Here is a 20062-nt window from a genome sequence, read left to right as displayed (position 1 = left end):
CAAAGTTGTTTGATGAAGCTCCTTTAATGATGCAGTGGTATAGGGCCTGGTTGTCGACGTATAATCGTACAAGACCATTTTTCTTGGCAGAGAAACCTATAGCTAGGCATGCCGCGTAAGTCTCTGCCTACTTGGATTCCTTCGGAAGACAATCCTGCGGATTATTTTTCGAGGGTGCAGTGCTCTGCACTACCATCTCTACAAAAAAAAAAAAGTTGGGAAATGCTAGAGAAGAAGGGCTCACTGAGAAGTGAGCGCCTTCACTATTCAATAACGTTTTACCTGAATAATCAGAAAGCTTATGGTATTAAAGAAGACAAACCTTTTTTGTTCACGTCACAAAAAAAAAAGTTTTGTGACGTGCTTTTCGAACACCACAATTGGAAAATAAATGTGTCCCTGACTTTCTGGCGAGGACTAGAATACCAAGCGATGTAACAGTATAGAGCCTTAAGCCTATATAAAGGCTTGTTTTAATAATTATAATAAAATCACCTTTTGTCTTCACTACCTATTACAAGCGAGACCTAGGCTTGTCACCCGAATTGACCAAGCTGCTCAACCACCGGGTCGAGCCTACAAGGCACATTCTGTGTTGATATTGATGTTTGACATTTTTGAAGGCGGAAGAAGGAGGTTTATTGGCAATTAAGATAGCTGATTAACTAGAAGCCATAATATTGAAATTGGGTGTGGTCTCTATGTGGGCTGTTCGGTGTCTCTACAACTACACATACACACACCCAATTCAATGGCACCAAAAAGCGCTTTCTGGGGTTCTTCAGCGCAGAAAATGGATCATGATTGTATGTTTGTACAAGAAGGAAGTACGGGGAAGTAACTGTACGTAGTGGGCTTCAGGTTTCAGACGATTTCCGTAATAAGTAAGGTTCCCTATCTGTTCCTTAAGTTCCAAGTGACACAAAAAACAGGAACTGCCCGTGTGGGGGAGGGATTCATCTTGGGCCCAATAAAAAAAAAAAAGGAATCAATCCTCTCTTTCTTCTTTTCACATTCATACTCTCATTCCATCTGCATTCTGGATTTTTCTTTTCTTTTTTTCCTAATCTTCTCTAATCAAAAAGCACCACTCAACACAATGTCTGTTCGTAATATTGGCCGCATCCACCAGAAGTCGACTGCTTTCTTCCTCTGTGATATTCAGGAAAAGTTCCGGTCCCACATTTTCCAATATCCTTCAGTTGTTGCCACAGCTCAGAAGATGGTATTGGACCCTGCAAGCGTTGAACGGCTTCTTTTTTTTATTTTATTTTATTTTTTGATATAAGGAGGGATCAAAGAGAAAGAAAAGAGAAAGAGAAAGAGAAAGAGAAAGAGAAGGAGAATGAATGAGCATTCATTAATTTAATAACAAATCTCCCTTCTCTCTCTCCTCCTTTTTTTTTTTTTTTTTTTTTTTTTTTTTATAGATTGCTGCACACAAAATTCTTGATATTCCTTTGATCGTCACAGAACAGGTCCGTGAGAAAAAAAAAAAAAAAAAAAAAAAAAAAAACAGCTCCTTTTATTTTTTTTATTTTTTTTTTCATAAAACTTACTGTTTATTTGGACTTGATGATATAGAACCCAACGGCTTTAGGTCAAACAGCAACAGAACTGGATATTTCGCAAGCAAAGGTTAATATCCCCAAAACCAAGTTTTCAATGCTTGTTCCTGAAGTTGAGAAGGAGCTTCAGGGTATCAAGTCAGTTGTGCTTTTTGGCATTGAGGTAAAAAAAAAAAAAAAAAAAAAAAAAAAAAAGGCTTTTTTTTTATTACACCATGCAGAAATAATATCTATACATATTACGAATTTCATTCCAACTAATACATAATCTCGGTCCCCCTTTACGAAAAAAAATAGTCCCATGTGTGCGTGTTGCAGACGGCATTGGACCTGTTGGAAAATAACTTTGATGTCCATGTGCTTGCAGATGGAGTGTCGAGCATGAACAGCTTTGAAATTGATCATGCCCTGAACGTAAGTAAACGTTCATTCAAAAGATCATGATTTTTTTCAATGAATAGATAAAAAAAGTGTTTGAAAACTCGTGTGAATAACATCGATCCCTTTACATATGAAAAAAAAAAAAAAAAAAAAAAAAAAAAAACGATAATAGCGTGTCAAGTCTGCGGGTGGCTTTGTCACTACAAGTGAATCTATCCTATTCCAGTTGATGGGCGATTCAAAGCACGAAAACTTCAGATCAATTTCCAAGCTTGTCAAGGAAACTAAGGAGGCGACAGCATCCAACAAACTTTTTATTAGAAGCAACATCTAAAGAAACAATTTTTTTTTTTCTGACTCCCAACAGCGCACTGACAAACAAAAAAAATAAAAAAATAAAAAAAAAAAAAAATAAAGTAAATGACAAGTATAAATATATACATATCGCATGCTTCGCTTCAGGACATTTGGCCGCTTTGTGATATTTTACTTCTTGGCAGAAATAGAAATAAGGCAATGATTCGCAGAGCAATCTTTTTCAGCTGTTTGGAAAGGGTAAAAAAAGAGAAGAGACGCGTGCACAGACAATTTTTGAGGATTTGTTCGTTCATTGTACCATCGAACAGGTCCATGCGAAGCTATTTCTGAATTGATAAAAGGAAATGGTCCTCTCTTATTGGTGGGCGTATAAAAAAAATGACAATGTGTGGAAATGATAATGATAGAATTGTGGCGATGGAAGGAATTTATGACAGACAACCCCCCTGGCCGTGTGAAGGGCAAAGGACGAGTGAAGGAACAGAAGGAATGCTTTTAAAGTCTTGACAGCTTGATCTTTTTTTTTTTTTTTTTTTTTTTTTTTTTATAAAAAAACCCTTTACTTCGCTAACTTAACCATTATCATTCGTCTTCAATAAAGAAATCTCATATCAAGTTACAGTCATGGGCGTCCCAATTGACTTGCCATCATCACCAAGGTTCACGCCAAGTCTACATCGATATCGCACCTTACGCGACAATAGCTCTCCGGCCTCATCCTTGGCCTATGCCTCCTCATCCCCTTCTTTCGTCTGGGGCGATAGAGGCGATTTTGACTTTTCGTTGAGCCCATCGATTCAATTGCCCCAATCACCTGCCTCACTATCCACGCCCACTTCACCATCACCATCGTCATCATCCTATTCAAGGCATTTGGCCATTGATGTCCCGGACATGAATAACCTGCCAACAGTACAACAGCAGCAGCAGCAACAACAACAACAACAACAACAACAACAACAACAACAACAGCGACATTTGCAACTACTACTGCAATTACGGCAGCAACTACAAGACCAACAGCAGCAAAGACAGAGACTTTATCGTGATTTACCACACGATGCCAACTTTAATCCCACAACAACTTCGCCCAATAGGCTCTCTTCGGATCTTGAAATGGAGACTCCGGACTTGTCGCGTTTTTTGTCCGTCTCATTCGATGATGCCAATTCTCGATCGGTCACGACGAGTCGGACGCTTGCCAGTCCTTTACAGGGCCTCCCTTTTATTTCTACATCTACGTCCATGTCTACGTCTACATCTACGTCTGCGTCTACACCGAGATCTACACCCAGGACGATAGTTCATGTACATGCTATTCATCAGGATGTAATCCAAATCTATTCCGAAGATCATGAACCTATTTTTATGTATGGTAGACCAATCCTACCTTCTTCTCCTTCTCTCTCTTCTTCTTCCTCTTCTTCTTCATCTGTTCATTGAAACGGAAAGAAAAAAAAAAAGGAGGGGGGGGGGGGCACTACTAACAGAAAAAAAGGAGAACTACTAACAAAAAAAAAGAGGACCGTTAACATCAATCAAAAAAACGCTCCCATTCCCCCAAAGGGACAAAAAAATGTTCTTTTGCCGACAAACTTGATCTCATCACTTTTTTTTTTTTTTTTTTTTTTTTTTTCTGTATAAGAGAGGAAGGAAGGGGGGAGGACATGCATCTAATATGTGGCTGTAGCGAATAAGAGAAAAAAGAAAAAGAAAAAAACTTTAGACCCCAGATTGTTTCATGTCTGCAACCTGTTAATCAGCCTTCATTTTAAAGTCGACCACAAGAATAATTCATGACAAAATAAAAATAAATAAAAAAATAAAATAAAAATGAAAAAGGCATTTTCAGTCTTTTTGAAATCCGGAAATAGACAGCGAAAAAGAACAAAAAGAAAGGCAGAGCCTTATTTAGCTTCATTTCTTTTCTTCTTTTTCTTTTTTAAGAATCCGACTGCCATGCGAGACAGGGAGATTGGATCAGAAATGGCTCATCAGGACTCATCAACGTGGGAAAGCAAGATAAATAAATAAACAATTTACAAGTTTAAAAAAAAATCATTTTATCTTTGGAATTATATTGTACACTAAAGAGCTAAAGCCTTGAGAAGAAAATGATGAATGTTAATACATGGTCAAAAGACAATATGAAGTGGTACGCAAAAAAAAAAAAAGAAAAACGAGTGGAGGTGATAAAGTGATAAGCTGATAAAGTAATCGGAGAGAAAGGAGACAGAGGGGAGAGACGAAGGGTATATAATCCTGAATATAGTTTTTTTTTCTTTTTACTCGTCGCTTTCAGTATCGTCTTCCTCGCCTTCAGCGGTAACATAGTCTGAAGAGCTGGTAGACATGAAGGACTCTGTAGACGAGAAAGAGGTCCACGAACCAATAGGGATTTCCTCTTCTTCCTCCTCCTCCTCCTCCTCCTTCTCCTCTAGGTCCTTATCAAAAGATATTTCTAGAGTCAAGCACGACTTGTCTAATTGATTTAATCAAGATGTATTAAAAAAAAAAAAAAAAAAAAAGCCGTTAGTCTTGTAGTTTCGTCATAGTCCATCAGGTGTTATCAAATGATACGCACAAAAGAAACAAAATAGTTCACTTGTTTAGGCTATCTATGCATTTAGACTGGACCCACACCGTTTCTCTTTTTTTTTTTTTTTTTTTTTTTTTCTTACCAAAGCTAAAAAGGTCCTTGCGACGAGGGAGGAAAGCTCGAGGCTTTAGTGGGGCAATTAGCTTGCGAGAGCGAATCATCCTCAATTCCGTAGCCATCATACGCAAATAGGCCGAGTTGGAGCGAGTCTCCCGTGAAGCCAAATGTCGTGGGAGTGGAGGTGGCAATTCGCTCTGATTCACCACAGGAACTCGGCGGCAAGACATTGTTGCTTCAACGATCGGTGAGGGCTTTGGCATACTGCGCTTGACTCGAGGAAGGGGGCGACGGATTAGAGCTCCAGAAGCTGCTGTAGACGCATTTGGAGAAGACGCAGCCCCAGTATCGAGCTTTAAGGATGATTCGACCTCATCAATAAGGGTTTCACAATAGGTAAAGGTCTTTAATGGGATAAGATCTGTTCCCATGACCTTGAATTTATCCATGGATGCGACTGAAACAGGATAGGCAGAAGCATTATTGGCAATATTATTATTGCTACTATGGTTACTTGTGCTGCTATCGTTCTTGATAGTTTGCATTGCAGATCCAGACACATCGATGTCATGAATCGATAGCAATACATCCTCTGGAAACAATGCAGAGGATGAGCTGGTGACTAACGATGTTGCGTCTAATGTGACAACGGGTGGACTATTGGTAACGATCAAAGCTTCAGGTGGTGCAAAGTCACGGTAGCAACCCTGACGGTCCCTCCTGTTGGTCTGTCGGTTGGTTCGACCATTAGTATTGCTGAAAGCTAAGCAGTGGGCCTTGATGGTTGCCCAGAGATTGGAGCGATAGGATGATGTGGAATCTGAGAAGAGGAAGGCAAAGAAAGAATCATGATTGGGAGTTGATGTGGTTGTTGATGTAGTAGAAGTTGTCGTTGTCGTTGTTGTTGTCGTTGTTGTTGAGGCTGTGGTTGTGATTGTGGTATTGGTTAGGGTAAGCTCTAATGAAGGGGATAAAGAGTTGGGAGAACGGTTTGTGGAGGTCTTTTTACGACGAGGAGGAATGACTCCATATGGCTGCGGAGCCTTGTTGACTAACCGAGCCATAGAGGCATTGGAGGAAGTAGACGAAGTAATAGAGGTTGAAACAGAAGCAGGCTGTAAGCAGAGTGTGGTGGAAGTGTTTATGACGGATAACATGATGTTTCCAACGAACGAACTAGCTTTGAGAGAAGGAAGAGAAAGAAAAGAAAAGATAATGATAATGATAGTAATAATAGTAGTAATGCAATGAAAGCAATGAAAGCAATGAATGTAACGAATGAATGTGAATGAATGAATGAATGAAAAAGAATGCAAAGCAAGAAAGAAATAAAAAAAAAAAGAGTTTGTGACAGTTGGTAATTTATAAAATGCATTTCTGTGTTCTGACTCTTCTTTTGTCTGAATGAATAAATCTCCTTTCGGGTGCTGTGTCTGCCATTCCGTTCGAACCACATGCAGTCTATCTAATCTACCATATTTAAACTAGAATATAGCAATCAACTTTGAGCTATCCAACGTAATATAACAATCTCAGCCATCACCTTCTACTTCATCAGAACAATCAGAAAGCTGATCACTCCCTATGCAAAAAAGGGACAATACCTCTTACTGGTCCTCTTTTTTTTTTTCTTTTTCTCGGTATAGTTAGTATAGAAACAAAAGTAAAAAAAAAAAAAAGGGGAGGAGGAGGTAGCCACTCCTTTTTTCTTTTTTCTTTTTTTTATTGTTGTCTCCTTGTAAACACATGTCATGAAAGAAAGAAAGAAAGAAAGAAAGAAAGCAAGAAAGAAACAAAGTCTGTTATATATTTCTAAACATCAGTCCCCCTCCCCCTCCCCACCCTCAAAGATCGCCCAAAACATCTCCTTCATTTATTGTAAGATAGCAAACAATTCTATTTATTCACACTGAAGCTGTTGTAATGCTACATCAGTATGGGGGTTTTTTTTTTTCTTTTTGATCAAAAACTCTTCTCTTTGATCTTCATGTAAAAAAAAAAAAAAAAAAAAGTTCAGCCGACCTGTCTGCCGTATCGACGTCTAATCTCATTGCTCGGACTCTACCGGAAAAATTTTTGACTTTTGTCGCATGACAGACGACGTGTCACCAAAGCCATGCGATCTTATCTTGTCTATTGATAATCACTTGCAACCTAAACTTTCTTTTCAAAGTATACTTGTACATGTAACATTCAGCTATTTGTATATCTATATAATATTGTGAAATTGACCAGAGAGAGAGAGAGAGAAAGAAAGAAAGACAGAGATCATAAAAGAGGGAGGGATCGCAATATGATCATGGTTTCCGTCCTTTGACAGACATGTCAGGACAATCAAATGGTTTTCCATGTGATTTGATCTTCCCCATAGGAATGTTCTCTTGTGAGTTAGCACGCATCGTCTGTACTGTAGATCATGCGTGCTCACGCGCCTAAAAAAAAAATAAATAACAAATGTATACATGTATTATACTTTTTTTAATTTTTTTTTTTTTTTTTTTTTTTTTTACAGTAACATGGGTATGGAGCGTATTCCAACCCGCTTGAAAAGAAAGAAAGAGAGAGAGAGAGAGATAAACAATAAGAGAGACGATGGCATATGTCTATGGATGAGGATGGGAGAGAATTCGACGTCTTTAAACATTTGATTATCTCCTCTCAAAAGAAACATTACTGTACACCCCATGACAACTCCAGCTCGTGTTCATCGCTCGACAAAAATGGTTGATCAATCGTCTTAATCATCAACTCGCCACACAACAAACATTCAGATGCTACAAGATCATCCAATTCGTCCCTCAGTAACTCTAACCGAGGCACAACCACGACCATATCATCTCCACCGCTACCTCCATTCTGTCCTACACCAGAGCCTCCTCCAAGTCCTAATCCCAAGCCCGCTACCTCCTTGCCATCTGCAAAAATCACATCCTTAAACACCCCTGCTGCCGTCCCTGCTGCCGTTGTCGCAATAGCCACCCCTCCATTCACCATGGCCTTACCGCCTGCGCCTATCGCGCCTCCGATCGCCATCACTGCTGCTCCTGTTTGGCCAATCAGATGATTCGGTAGATGAGTTAGCCCCCCTCCAGTCGAACCTGTAGCATGACTTGCATTCAAACTTTGGGACGCATTCCCGCTTGCTACCGTCAAGGGCTGTAAAGAATGATTTCCGTTCATCAGCATCATCTTTTGTTGATTCTGCATCTCGTTCTGGATCTGATCCTGTAGCTCATCCAGCCGCTTCAATTGTCTCGTAGACAAAAACGGCGTCAAGTTCTTGATCAGACAATCCGCATGAAACGTATGTTGACATGGAAACACATAAAACTGGCGCGTCAGCAACGGGTAATCGCATGATGTGCACCGCTCCGTTGACGCCACAATCGCGAACCGAGATCTCAGCTCACGAACATCGATTCGAATGTTCTCTGCACTCTTCGTTGCCTCGTCCATCTCAGTCTTTAGCTCGTCAATGTGTAGATTGTATTCCTCCAAGGCCTTGCAAATCTCGTCCTTGAAATCATCAATCAACACAAAGTCTGGGAAGAAAGGCAAGATATCCTCGATCTTGAGGAGGTCAGAGTTTGATAAAAAGTCCATTGCGGCCTTGATATCCTTCTTTTCTTTTACCACATGACGTGCAATCTTTAGCCATAATGTCTTCCGAAGCATATCATCGTCCGTTGGCTTTTCGGCATTGATACAGGCAAGCTCCAGATCGCCATGCTATTCAATTCATATCAATAAATAAAAATTAGTAAAAAAAAATTTTTTTTTTTTTTTTTTTAATTTTTTTTAGGCCAACTTCCGTTCATAATTCTACCTCTAAGGTATGTATATGCTTCGCCACTTACTTTCAACGCCAAATCAACAGCTTCGCCATAGAGGCCCATACTACTGAAAATGTTTACACAACTCTGAATTCTGTTATTTTGAGTACAAATTCTCAATGCATAATCCAAGTTGTAATGCTTGGCAGGACCCTAGACGGAGATTTGCCAATAAATAATTGCGTCTTAAATAAATGTATGCGCTCACAAGACCATAAAAAAAAAAAAAACAAAAATCTTTTTGACAAATTGAACTAAAAAAAAGTAGGAGAAATTACCTCCGATGCCAAGAATTTCAAAAGCTGGGATTCATCCCGTGTTGGCTGCGTTGCATATAGAGTCAATAGGAAGTTATGGATTGCTGGATCGGTATTTTCGAGAGTAGAGACTACATATGACAAATATCGAATCGCCTGATTCTGGGCAGCCGGATCCATCGTCCTATGGTCGTACCTCAAAAGCGATGGGATCAGGTTACGGGGGTTCAGATTGGGCTGACGCATCCAAGCGCTTACAGTCTCGTAGGGCGCATTCTCCATAAGGACAGGAGAGAAGCGATAATATGTATCAAGTGACTCTTGTTTGCTCAAGATCTCAAAGGCATTCTTGTAATTCTTCTCTTGAATCCAATGCGAAATCACCCGCTCATAGTCCCCAATCAGGATGGCATAAAAGAGCAACTGTTCTGTGCGACCATGTGAAGCCAGAAGCTTGTATGTCGTTTTTTTGTCCAAGTAATTCTAAAAAGGAAATATGAAGAAAAAAATAAAATAAAAAATAAAAAAAGTTCAAATATGCAAACCATTATTATAAAAAAAAGAAATATGACCAATATAAAGATAAGAGTATCCTTTGAGTTCCCAATGATGATGTGTACCTTGTTTGTTTCCAGGAATCCTTTAAATTCATCTTCCAAAACACTTTGCTCCGCCAGGAAATTCTGGACGTCCGACTCTGATGCTGATGATGCAGCTTGGTCCTCAAGTTGATTTAGCTTGCTAAGATAAATCTCTACCAACCATGTACAGACGATATATTTTTGTGTGATATCCTATTATGGACATTCAAAAAAGATGTTAAATTTTTTTTTTTTTTTTTTTTTTTTTTTGACCAGTATTACCGGTTCTGAGAAAGCAAGACGTACCCCTTTTCTGAGTTTATCAACTTTGGCAAGGAGGTAGCTTCTAAGTGCATCCCTTTCATCACGCTCTACAAACTTGAGTGCCACCTCCTCAAATGGAACTGTTGACTGTGCATAGTATTTTGCGGAGAGCATGTATCGACCTTGAGAAAAGTTGTAATTTGCTTGTAGTGTCAACACCCGGTCTCTTTGAGCAGGGTTCTAAATGAGGCATGACGTCAACCGAAAAATTAAAAAATGAGAACTATTTTGCCTTCCTTATTACTGGTATTGTCACAACATCGATATGCAACTGTCCCGACTTACTTTGGCATATTGAAGAGCCATATCGTACTGTTTCTTTTCCAGATAGAGCGTCCATACATCACGATCCTCCTTCGTAACAACGAGCTCGAAAAGCGATATTCCGGTATAGATCCAGAAAGTGTTTTTAGTCGTATCCACTGACATGCCAAGCACTTCTTCATTAGGTTTCTATTTTTTTTTTTTTTTTTTTTTTTTTTTTTTAGAGAAATGCATCAATCGAGTGCTAGTTAACGGACAAGCCTTAGTTCCATAGTGCTAAATAAAGCAAGAAACAAAAATTATGGCGAGAACTAGATATACGTTACCAAAGGTATAAGCTCATCAAACACAATTTGGTCATTGAGTTGATTTACAGCTCTAACCCGTTCCTTGTATAGTAATATGAAGTGGAATTCAGTCAATGCAATTGCAATTGGAATTTCTGATACAGTTGTTGTGGAGTCTACTTCGAGCCGTGTAGCAGGATATGGAAGTAGCTGGGGTGCATCTATAACAGATTCGCCAACATTTTGCGACCCGAAAACGAGGTTGCCATGATAAATTCCTGGTCCTGTAAGCCAAGCAAAAGTCTTGGCTACTCCCTGATATTGTAAATCCTGGAATGGACTGAAAAAGTGCAGTTCGCTGTAAGGAAGATCTCCAGGCAATTCCGAAAACACTAGTAAGCGTATAAAACTCATCAGCTATCTCTTACTTCTCTTCGGAACCAAATTTCATCCTTTTTTTTTTTTTTTTTTTTTTTTTTTTTGCTTTACCTGGATTAACCTCATATTTGGAAAAGAGATTTTCAAACAAAGCTTTCTCTTCTGAATTGCCAATAATACCGCCAGAATTACTGGGTGTTACCGATCCGATAAATTGGTAAATACGTGTGGGTGTTACTGCGATAACAACATATTTTCGTAAGGTGGCGGGAAACTGCTCCATGCGAAGTCCAGTAATGGGCATCTTGGGTCTAGGCAAACGTTCACTACCAGCATGTGCTTCCCCTATTGAGAAGACCTGTCTAAAGTATCTTTCTTCCTTTTTGAATAGTTCAGCTGTTGGTTCCAATTCTGCTTCAAATATAAGGCCATCCCTGGTTCCAATCAAAAATTCCTTTGTTGAAGACTCGTTGCGGCGTTCTGTTGAGCGGTTCCAAGCGATAGACTCAATGACAATACCCTATTTTTTTTTTTTTTTTTTTTTTCCGCACAGGCGCAGATAAAAGGGGCTTAGATCTGAGTAAAAGCAATGGAGAGGGCAGAATGTGCACGGTTGTCTTTTAATCACATAATGCGGAGTATGTATGCATACCCTAATTTTGGAAAGCAGCTTCGCCTTCTTCCACTTTGCAAAAAGGTAGTAGTTATCGCCTGTTTCCGTTGTGATGATTAAATGACGCCCTGTAGGGTCGAAAAAAATTTTGTAAATCTTGCCTTCAGAAGGCTTCCGCGGGATTTCAATGTCTTTGTTACGCAAGTGCGACCCCATGAAGGAAAAAAAGAAAAAAAAAAAGAAAAGAAAAGAAAAGAAAAAAGTCTTCACTCAGTCACATTCTTTATCTACGTTCAGGAACAATCAATTGAAGAAAAAAAAAAAGATGGACAGACATACCCTCCACTTCATGTGCTTTATCGAGGTCAATACGAAGTAAGTGCATTGTCTCCATCGCCATGAATAAGATATTGTTTGAAACTGCCAAAGCAGTCAACCGACTCGGAATTTGATATTGAACTTTGTCTAGAAAGAAAATACGCGACTCGTCTTCAACAAATCCTGTATGTACATAACCACTCTCGAGCTATAAAAAAAAAAAAAAAAAAATCCCCAAAGAGAGAAGGGGAAGACGAAGGAAAGGAAAGGAAAGGAAAGGAAAGGAAAGGAAAGAAAAGGCAATAGAGTCAATGATAAGAGTTTAATGGAATAGTTGACGTGTCTCGTCAATAGTATTCATGTTACCAGGACTAGGTTGTTAGGCTCCCATCCCTGAGACGCCTGAGTGATGACTCCATTAGATGTAGCCAAGTGCCCAGACCTCTGATTGCTGTCGAGATGTTGTTCAATGATTTCGTCCAAATTCATGACGAATTTTTTTGCTCCACAATGAGTGCAGAAAGAGGTTGGTTCAGTTCAGGGAAAAAGGCACAGAAACGTGGCAGTGGTCTGTCAAGCACATGCACCCCCCTCAAATGCGTCACCGGAGCGGGAAATGATGCAAACTCAGCAACGTAAAATTAATCTCATTATCCCTTTCATCCGTCACAAGGGCAAATTTGCCATTATAAATGGGCTTAAAATCCAGCAATCCATGGGCATTGTCTTGAAATTTTATTTCGATGTCGAAATAAATGGCCGAAAACTAAATTGTCATGGAGCTATCCTGGCTTCTTTATTTGTGCAAATAAAAAAACTCTTGAAGACTTTCGCATGACCCTAGCATCCGCTTGGGAGTCCATTGTATCGTTTATTTATTGACTAGTGTAATAGCAGTGATAATATTCGCCGCCGTAGTCTCGACTTGAAAGGAGGGCAATCTGAGTTGATTCATTCTACCGCACCATAGAGCTTGACTAACTTGATCTTTTCCTGTACAGCTCGGCAAGACTTGATTTGTCACATCGTTTGCTTGCTCGTCTTCTTGCGTTCCCTTGATGTATCTGGGTTGGTAAGCACTGCTAATAGAGTTTGTTGGGCCTGTTGAAACCGGGAGCCACAGCAACATATCATACCCAAGGTGATACAAATATCTCTGTTGGAGTGAGTGGTGAATTGTGTGTGGTTCAGATGTAGTGGACATAAACGGCGAACGAATGCATCGAAAGGATGTGGGCGGTTATGAGAGCAAGGAAGAAGGGGTTGGTATGCCTGTTCAAGTCCTTGGCAAGAGAGCATGAGTAGTAGTTGTGATCAATGGTATAGTTTCTAGACCCTATCTTCCACGTACAGCATTGCATTATTGTTGTTTTCAGACCTGGTACCAATCATGCGAGGTATTTCTTTTTCTGAGGGTTCCTTGTGTTAAACGGCCAGACAGAAAGCTTAGAAGAGATACAGACACAACGGTGAAAAAAATGTATGTGAGCAAACAGTTGCTGTGTTTATTTGTTGTCTGCACATGCCTTCTTTCATCGCGGGCTTTTTTTCCTTTTTTGTTCGTCAATCACTGTGTGCACGAATAAGCAGCTGAAGCATCTCTTTGGTTTCTGTACATGTATGATGTATAAGCACATTTTACATCGCGGCGTCTTTTTTTGTTCAAAACACAAGCGTTTTCCATTGGTGCCTCCAAACAAACTTTATTTTGGTGGCCACTCCACAACCATCCCATGGTTATAACGATCCCTAGGAAAGGATCAAACGCGTCGGTATTAATCTCGCTTCTGTAATTCTAGATGCATATATTTTGGCGATTGGTATCAACTATCATGTTCACACATACACACACCAAACGATCGCCAAAAACCACCACTCTCGCTTCTGCTCTCCCTCCATCCACAAGGCGTTGCGCAATATCACCCACCATTAACAAGGCATCGTCCAGTAAGAAAGGGTGCTTAGATAGCTTTTACTCCAAGCAATAAGCGCATGCAACTACATCACTCCTATCTCCGCCATTGATGCCGGAATCTGAGAGTCAACGAATATCTCTGCTTTAACGCGATAGTACTGGGGCTGTTGGAGCAAAGAGCATCATATGAAGCTATTCTCTGATAAAAAAGAAAAAAGAAAAAAGAAGAGGAGATGGGAAAAGGGGAAGAAAGGAAAAATGAGGTAGAAAGGCTTATGATTGCAGCCGAACTTCGATGTAGTGCTTACTTGACGTAGGTTACTCTCTCAGCAAGGATGTATTTGTCCTATTCTAAGGATAGCTAAGCTCAAGTCCTTGGTTTAACGGCACTCACTCCACCGAGTTGATCCCCAGCAGTCGTCCCGCATACCTCCGCATGAACAACTGTTCGCTCTCTTTCAACCCCACAATCTCCCTCACAAAAAAGGGACAAGGAACTTACGTACCATACTGATGCATTGTCTATAATAGAGGTAGCTAAAAAGCCAAGTAATGATCATAAAAGAATACCTCTTACACTGCAAAAGTAATGCTGGAAAGCCTATCTAGAAATTGGGCCAGTGTAACAGTTAAATTCTAGCATTTTCGCTTGTATACCCGCCAAAGCTAAAATACTTAACTTTATTTTTGTTATCGCATTAGGTGAGGAGAATATCGGTTTATTCCCGAAGGGACTAATATAATTCACGTTTATCCACTGTTCTCTACTTTTGCCACTATTACGTTTATTTTTTATTTTATTTTTATTTTTTTTTGGATCTTATTATCTATATTAGTTAAAGATCCCTCTCAATGCTACGCCTCATGGCATGTAGCCTGTGCAGCAGCGACGGACATGGCAAGAGATTATGCCCTCAGAATGTAAGGAATGTGATAAGGCCTTTTTACTTTTTTATTTTTATGTTTTTGGAATATATAAATATTAATGATATTTTCTCAACTGATAGAGACAGAACAAGTTTTCCCAATCGCATCGTTCCTTCTTCCATTCCGCGTCTGAGTGTGGGTGCAGTCGTCCAGGCCATGTGCGCAGCTCATACTCAAATAATGAAGAGTAAGCAATTTCGGTATTTAACAATCCTAGAGAACTTTTTTTTTTTTTTTTTTTTTTTTTGACATGATAGTGGCTGGCGCATGCAGAGCTTAAGCTTATATACCTTCTATAACTTGAATAGCGCTACCAGCAGCCATGTGCAGAATGTCGGATCAATTGGAAGGCATAGGCTCTCTATTTTATATTCAAATGATTTTCATTAGTTTTTGATATTCTTTTTTTAACCCTCCATCATTATTACTTATCCGCAGGGCAAGCACCGTCAACCAGCCTCCTACAGTGTATAAATGCAGTATCTGCAGTTGCCTAGGGATGGTCGTAGGCCATGCCCAAGTAATAAAGGGTGAGTTTGATTTTCAACGGTTGGATTTTTTTCGTCTCATCAGTGGACCATTAACCCTTAGTTTTTTTCCTTTTTACTGCTTTAATAGCGTTGTTAGTAACTCAGTGCAAAATGGCGCTGGGGTAGGGGGCATTTTTAAAGCATATAGCGTAATAACATGTATATAGCATTTAGCACAAGGGGAGGAGGAGAGGGCGAAGAACATGTAGACTACAAACATTTTGCCAACAGACTACAAACTAGAGACTACAGCCTACAGCCTACATGTAATGTGGATATTATTGATTTATAGAAAGTTTTGCTCTCCCCATTTTTACCCTTATCCAATACAAATATGTATAAATTAAGGACGATAGTAAGTAACATTCTTGAAATATATGAAATACTTGAAAAATCTGGAAAAAAAAAAAAAAAAAAAAAAAAAAAAAAGTGTCTTTTAAGCCCTTTAAGACTCTAAAAGATCATGGCATTAGAGAGTAAACCATTAGCCATACCCTACATGGTCTCAACATCACTGAGCATAGACAAAAGTATTCATCTCGACCATATACAATACAGAGGCATATAGGCTTATTGATGTATATATCTTTTAATTAGATTAAAAAAGAGCTAAAGAATGACACGAACGACAAAGTAATACGAATGCCCTAGTTTATCTGGCAAAAAGAGTTGAATAAGCGAACGGCATGTTAGGTTGGACAAGCTGGAACAAATGCAACTATTGAAATCTTATCCACATACTTGGTGGCAACCATCGAAACTCACTCTTGTCGCTTGGACAGTGACTATATAAATATATTTTTCGCTGGGCAGAGACGAATTAAGAGAGAGAGCAGCAAAAGTAGTAAACCTCTCTCTCTCTGCTTATCTCGCTGTCCGCCTCTTGGCTCGTCTCTTTGCCTACTTCTCGATCTATCTCTTGTCTCTTCCTTGGACCGATTGTCTCATGGGAAACAAAGGGCCCAGGCGTCTATCTACTGTGCCTATGCTCTCATTGTGCCTCAAGTCCAAAGTGATCAAGGTCGTGTTTGTCTTGAGTGCCTCTGAAAGCGCCAGAGCTCCTTCATTCCCAATTGAGTTGTATCCCAAGTCCAGATTGGCCAAGGTCATATTTGTCTTGAGTGCCTCTGACAGTGCCAGAGCTCCTTCATCCCCAATTGAGTTGTTCCATAAGTTCAAATTAGTCAAGGCCGTGTTTGTCTTGAGTGCCTCGGAAAGTGCCAGAGTTCCTTCATTCCGAATTAAGTTGTATCCCAAGTTCAAATTGGTCAAGGCCGTGTTTGTCTTGAGCGTCTCTGAAAGTGCCAGAGCTCCTTCATTCTCAATTGAGTTGTCATTCAAGTTCAAATTAGTCAAGGTCGTGTTTGTCTTGAGTGCCTCGGAAAGTGCCAGAGCTCCTTCCTTCCCAATTGAGTTGCTATTCAAGATCAAATTAGTCAAGGCCGTGTTTGTCTTGAGTGCCTCTGAAAGCGCCAGAGCTCCTTCATTCCCAATTGAGTTGTATCCCAAGTCCAGATTGGCCAAGGTCATATTTGTCTTGAGTGCCTCTGACAGTGCCAGAGCTCCTTCATCCCCAATTGAGTTGTTCCATAAGTTCAAATTAGTCAAGGCCGTGTTTGTCTTGAGTGCCTCTGACAGTGCCAGAGCTCCTTCATTCCCAATTGAGTTGTATCTCAAGATCAAATTGGTCAAGGCCGTGTTTGTCTTGAGTGCCTCTGAAAGTGCCAGAGCTCCTTCTTTCCCAATTGAGTTGTGTCTCAAGATCAAATTGGTCAAGGCCGTGTTTGTCTTGAGTGCCTCTGAAAGTGCCAGAGCTCCTTCATTCCCAATTGAGTTGTATCCCAAGTCCAGATTGGCCAAGGTCGTGTTTGTCTTGAGTGCCTCTGACAGTGCCAGAGCTCCTTCATTCCCAATTGAGTTGCTCTCCAAGTCCAGATTGGCCAAGGTCATATTTGTCTTGAGTGCCTCTGCTAGTACCAGAATTATTTCATTCCGAATCGAACTGTAACCCAATTTCAGAGTGGCGGATGTCGCGTTGCCTTTGAGTACCTCCGACAGTTCTTCCTCAACTAAAGTGCTCTGCAGGCCCAAGGTAGTCAATGTAGGACTTGTTCTGAGCGCGCCTAAAAGCGCCAGGACTCCTTCCTTCTCAATCGGATTGTCTCTCAAGTCTAAAGTAGCCAAATGCCTATTAACCTTGAGTGCCTCTGAGAGTGCTAGAGCCCCTTTATCTTCAATGGAGTTGTTCTTCAAATCCAAGCTGGTCAAAGTCATGTTGGTCCCAAGTGAATTTACAAGCACTTGAAAGTCACTTGCTCCGATATTTCGAGCCTTCATCTCAAAGGTTAACTCATGATGATGTCGCGACTTTTTAGTTGGTAGGCTGGAAAGCTTGATGAGGTCTGAAGGCAATGCAATACGGACCACTTTCATAGTGTTGAGCTCTATAATACGAACAAGTCTTTCATATCTCGCAGTTGTTGAAAGCAGTTTCCTGGCAATACCTTCTTGAGGACTACCAAGGTCAAGCCGAAGAATCGATACACTCGACACTCTTAGTGCACTCTCAATTGCTTCAAGGTCAGTCTTGGTCCAATCCCAGTTGAGTGTGGTGTCCAACTCGTAAATATGTTTTGCTTTGGTCAAAGCATCAAAGAATTCTGTAGCTCTGGTTCTGGATCTCAACTCAATGGTCACTTTACCAAGCTGTGAGTCATACTTGCCACCGTTCATCTCCACAGCACCTTCAAATGCTTTTTGTTCTTTCTCTTTATACGTTAAGCGGTAGTGGTCGACACAAACCCATTTGACATGCCCCCTTTCGGTCGTAGTCCTGTACAAGTTGCCAAGCTTCCCATCTTCATCGTTGATTTGAAGGAATTTGCTCAGTCCTCGGAGATCTGCTCCTTCAAGTGCCTCATAGTCCTCGATTGTGTTGATGCTGTTCAAGGCCGGGTACTCAACAGATAGCGCTTTCATATAGTTGAGTGAATGATCGATACCGGCTTTGAGATCCGGGACTGACCCAAGCGAGGCAGCCAAGGGCATTCCTATACTGAGGCACTGTAAAAGGATGGTCATGTATTTTCCATACTTTTGGAAAAACTCCGTGCTCTCCCGGATCTCATATCCCTCATGTCTGGCAAGATGGATCTGGGCGTGACAGCTCTTAACTGCGTTTACGGCGTGGATGCCGTGTTCGCATAAGAAATGAAGTCGGACCTTATTTCTCAAGATATTCATTGGGTCCCACTTGGTACGATCGATAGGCAAAATGATAAACAGCCGAGGGATTGGGTACTCGTGTAGCTCAAAGGACTGGATAAGGATAGCTTCAGCTTTCTGCTGAAGGGTGGCAAGTCTGTCGAGTGCTTGCTGTTGTAAATTAAGAGTCTCCTTCTGCATTTCAAGCATCTTGTCGTCCTTCTCCAAGAAAGCGTATCATTATATGACATCTTCCTTGTGGTACGTCTTAAGGTCCTGACACCAACAGCATTGTCCTCGATTCATGTCTACATTTGTAAACTTCACTTGATATCTCTCTTATGTCTCCCAGAGCTAGCTAGTCTGCGTCAAAGGAAAAAAAAAATGTTCATCTGTTTTTCTGTTGTTATTTTATTTTATTTTTACGATCCAAGCAGGCCTAGCCCTTTTAGACAAATCTACCCCTCTTTTTTGTTGATATTTTGCATGAACATACTTCATAGGTTTTTTTATCCCTAATCCTGAATTCGAAAATAAGATTTTTTGCGACCAAAAATGGGTAGTTTTTTACATGTGTTTTGTACGCAAAATATTATAGCTTATTTTTCTCAATGCAATTCTGCTTTGCTTTCAAGCAAAGAGGAACCCTACATGTAGCCCATATCCATTCTGATCGTGAGGTGGGCTTCATGCCTTCCTTAATACCCTTAGCCCTGCTGTTTTCGCATGCCATCCTACTCTTAACATCTCTTCCTTCACTTTCTTTGGTTCTTATCGGGAAATGAAAGGCTGGTAGATGTCGACGAGGGCTTGGAGGAGAGTGTTTAGTAATATATGGGCCTTTTGAAATCTTGAAAGTAGCCTCCAGAGACTCATTACTTTCTACGTTTCTCTTTGAGTTCCTTTGCTCGATGACAACTTGAGACTTAAATAGCGATAAAAATTGGTTTACAAGATTTAAGCGAAATTGGCGATGTCCATCTTTTTTTTTTTTTTTTTTTTTGATCCAAATCTCCAAAGTCATCAAGTTGGGATTGATAGTCTTCATCATTAACAATGTATTGCAGATCCATCGTGTACTAGATAGAAGTTGAAGGGAAATAACATAAAAGCCTAGCGGTATGGAAGCGTGGAAAAGTGACACTTTTATTGTTTTTCTCTCTCAGTATAACACCAAATGCCTCTGAAAGACATGAAGGCATAGTTTCAATTGAAATAAAAATAGATTAACCACTCTCATTTTCGAATGAATGAATGAAAAAATAAGCTCATAGTTTAGTCGTCGTATTAGAATGTGCATGCTGAATGAATCACCATAATGAAATGCATTTCTTAATGCACTCCCGTAATACCAGAGATTAAGTTCTTTTAAGAATGGGGGGAGTCGCAATTAGTAGAATGTTGTTTAACTGAGCATTTTGGCGACCAAAATGGTCGCAATTCAGGACAAGGGATAATATTTTGCGTACAAAACACATGTAAAAAAACTACCCCAAACTGCGACCATTTTTGGTCGCAAAAAATCTTATTTTCAAATTCACGTTTATCCACTGCTCTCTACTTTTGCCACTATTACGTTTATTTTTCATTTTATTTTATTTTATTTTTTTTTGGATCTTATTATCTATATTAGTTAAAGATCCCTCTCAATGCTACGCCTCATGGCATGTAGCCTGTGCAGCAGCGACGGACATGGCAAGAGACTATG

At 40.1% G+C, this 20062-nt stretch overlaps 5 protein-coding genes across 5 annotated transcripts; 2 read left to right on the top strand and 3 right to left on the bottom strand.

The window, feature by feature from the left end:
- Positions 1 to 994: 994 nt before the first annotated feature.
- Positions 995 to 2329, top strand: BCR41DRAFT_322866 (Isochorismatase-like protein). The gene is made up of 5 exons (XM_022021485.1): positions 995 to 1225; positions 1431 to 1478; positions 1585 to 1731; positions 1866 to 1982; positions 2122 to 2329. Exons 1-5 carry the CDS (start codon positions 1100 to 1102, stop codon positions 2281 to 2283), a joined length of 600 nt encoding a protein of 199 aa, XP_021881249.1. The 5' UTR covers positions 995 to 1099; the 3' UTR covers positions 2284 to 2329.
- A 562-nt stretch (positions 2330 to 2891) lies between these two features.
- Positions 2892 to 3710, top strand: BCR41DRAFT_396455 (hypothetical protein; the record flags this gene model as incomplete). The annotated part of the gene is made up of 1 exon (XM_022028803.1): positions 2892 to 3710. The coding sequence occupies one exon, from the start codon at positions 2892 to 2894 to the stop codon at positions 3708 to 3710; it is 819 nt and encodes a 272-aa protein (XP_021881248.1).
- A 709-nt stretch (positions 3711 to 4419) lies between these two features.
- Positions 4420 to 6235, bottom strand: BCR41DRAFT_422277 (hypothetical protein). Its single transcript, XM_022030131.1, has 2 exons — positions 4949 to 6235; positions 4420 to 4749 (listed from the first exon to the last, which is right to left on the bottom strand). The coding sequence occupies exons 1-2, from the start codon at positions 6078 to 6080 to the stop codon at positions 4553 to 4555; spliced, it is 1329 nt and encodes a 442-aa protein (XP_021881247.1). The 5' UTR covers positions 6081 to 6235; the 3' UTR covers positions 4420 to 4552.
- Positions 6236 to 7431: 1196 nt separating this feature from the next.
- Positions 7432 to 12319, bottom strand: BCR41DRAFT_322863 (Pep3/Vps18/deep orange family-domain-containing protein). The gene is made up of 11 exons (XM_022021484.1): positions 12145 to 12319; positions 11800 to 11986; positions 11500 to 11651; positions 10959 to 11367; positions 10509 to 10861; positions 10204 to 10371; positions 9901 to 10098; positions 9634 to 9807; positions 9035 to 9496; positions 8781 to 8909; positions 7432 to 8652 (listed from the first exon to the last, which is right to left on the bottom strand). Exons 1-11 carry the CDS (start codon positions 12265 to 12267, stop codon positions 7594 to 7596), a joined length of 3414 nt encoding a protein of 1137 aa, XP_021881246.1. The 5' UTR covers positions 12268 to 12319; the 3' UTR covers positions 7432 to 7593.
- A 3743-nt stretch (positions 12320 to 16062) lies between these two features.
- Positions 16063 to 18564, bottom strand: BCR41DRAFT_422275 (hypothetical protein; the record flags this gene model as incomplete). Its single annotated transcript, XM_022030130.1, has 1 exon — positions 16063 to 18564. The coding sequence occupies one exon, from the start codon at positions 18562 to 18564 to the stop codon at positions 16063 to 16065; it is 2502 nt and encodes an 833-aa protein (XP_021881245.1).
- Between the last annotated feature and the right edge of the window lie 1498 nt (positions 18565 to 20062).

The sequence above is a fragment of the Lobosporangium transversale genome, assembly GCF_002105155.1.
Source record: "Lobosporangium transversale strain NRRL 3116 chromosome Unknown BCR41scaffold_19, whole genome shotgun sequence".
NCBI lineage: Eukaryota > Fungi > Mortierellomycota > Mortierellomycetes > Mortierellales > Mortierellaceae > Lobosporangium > Lobosporangium transversale.
Note: the sequence above shows the minus strand (reverse complement) of the source record. Positions and strands in the feature narration are given on the sequence as shown.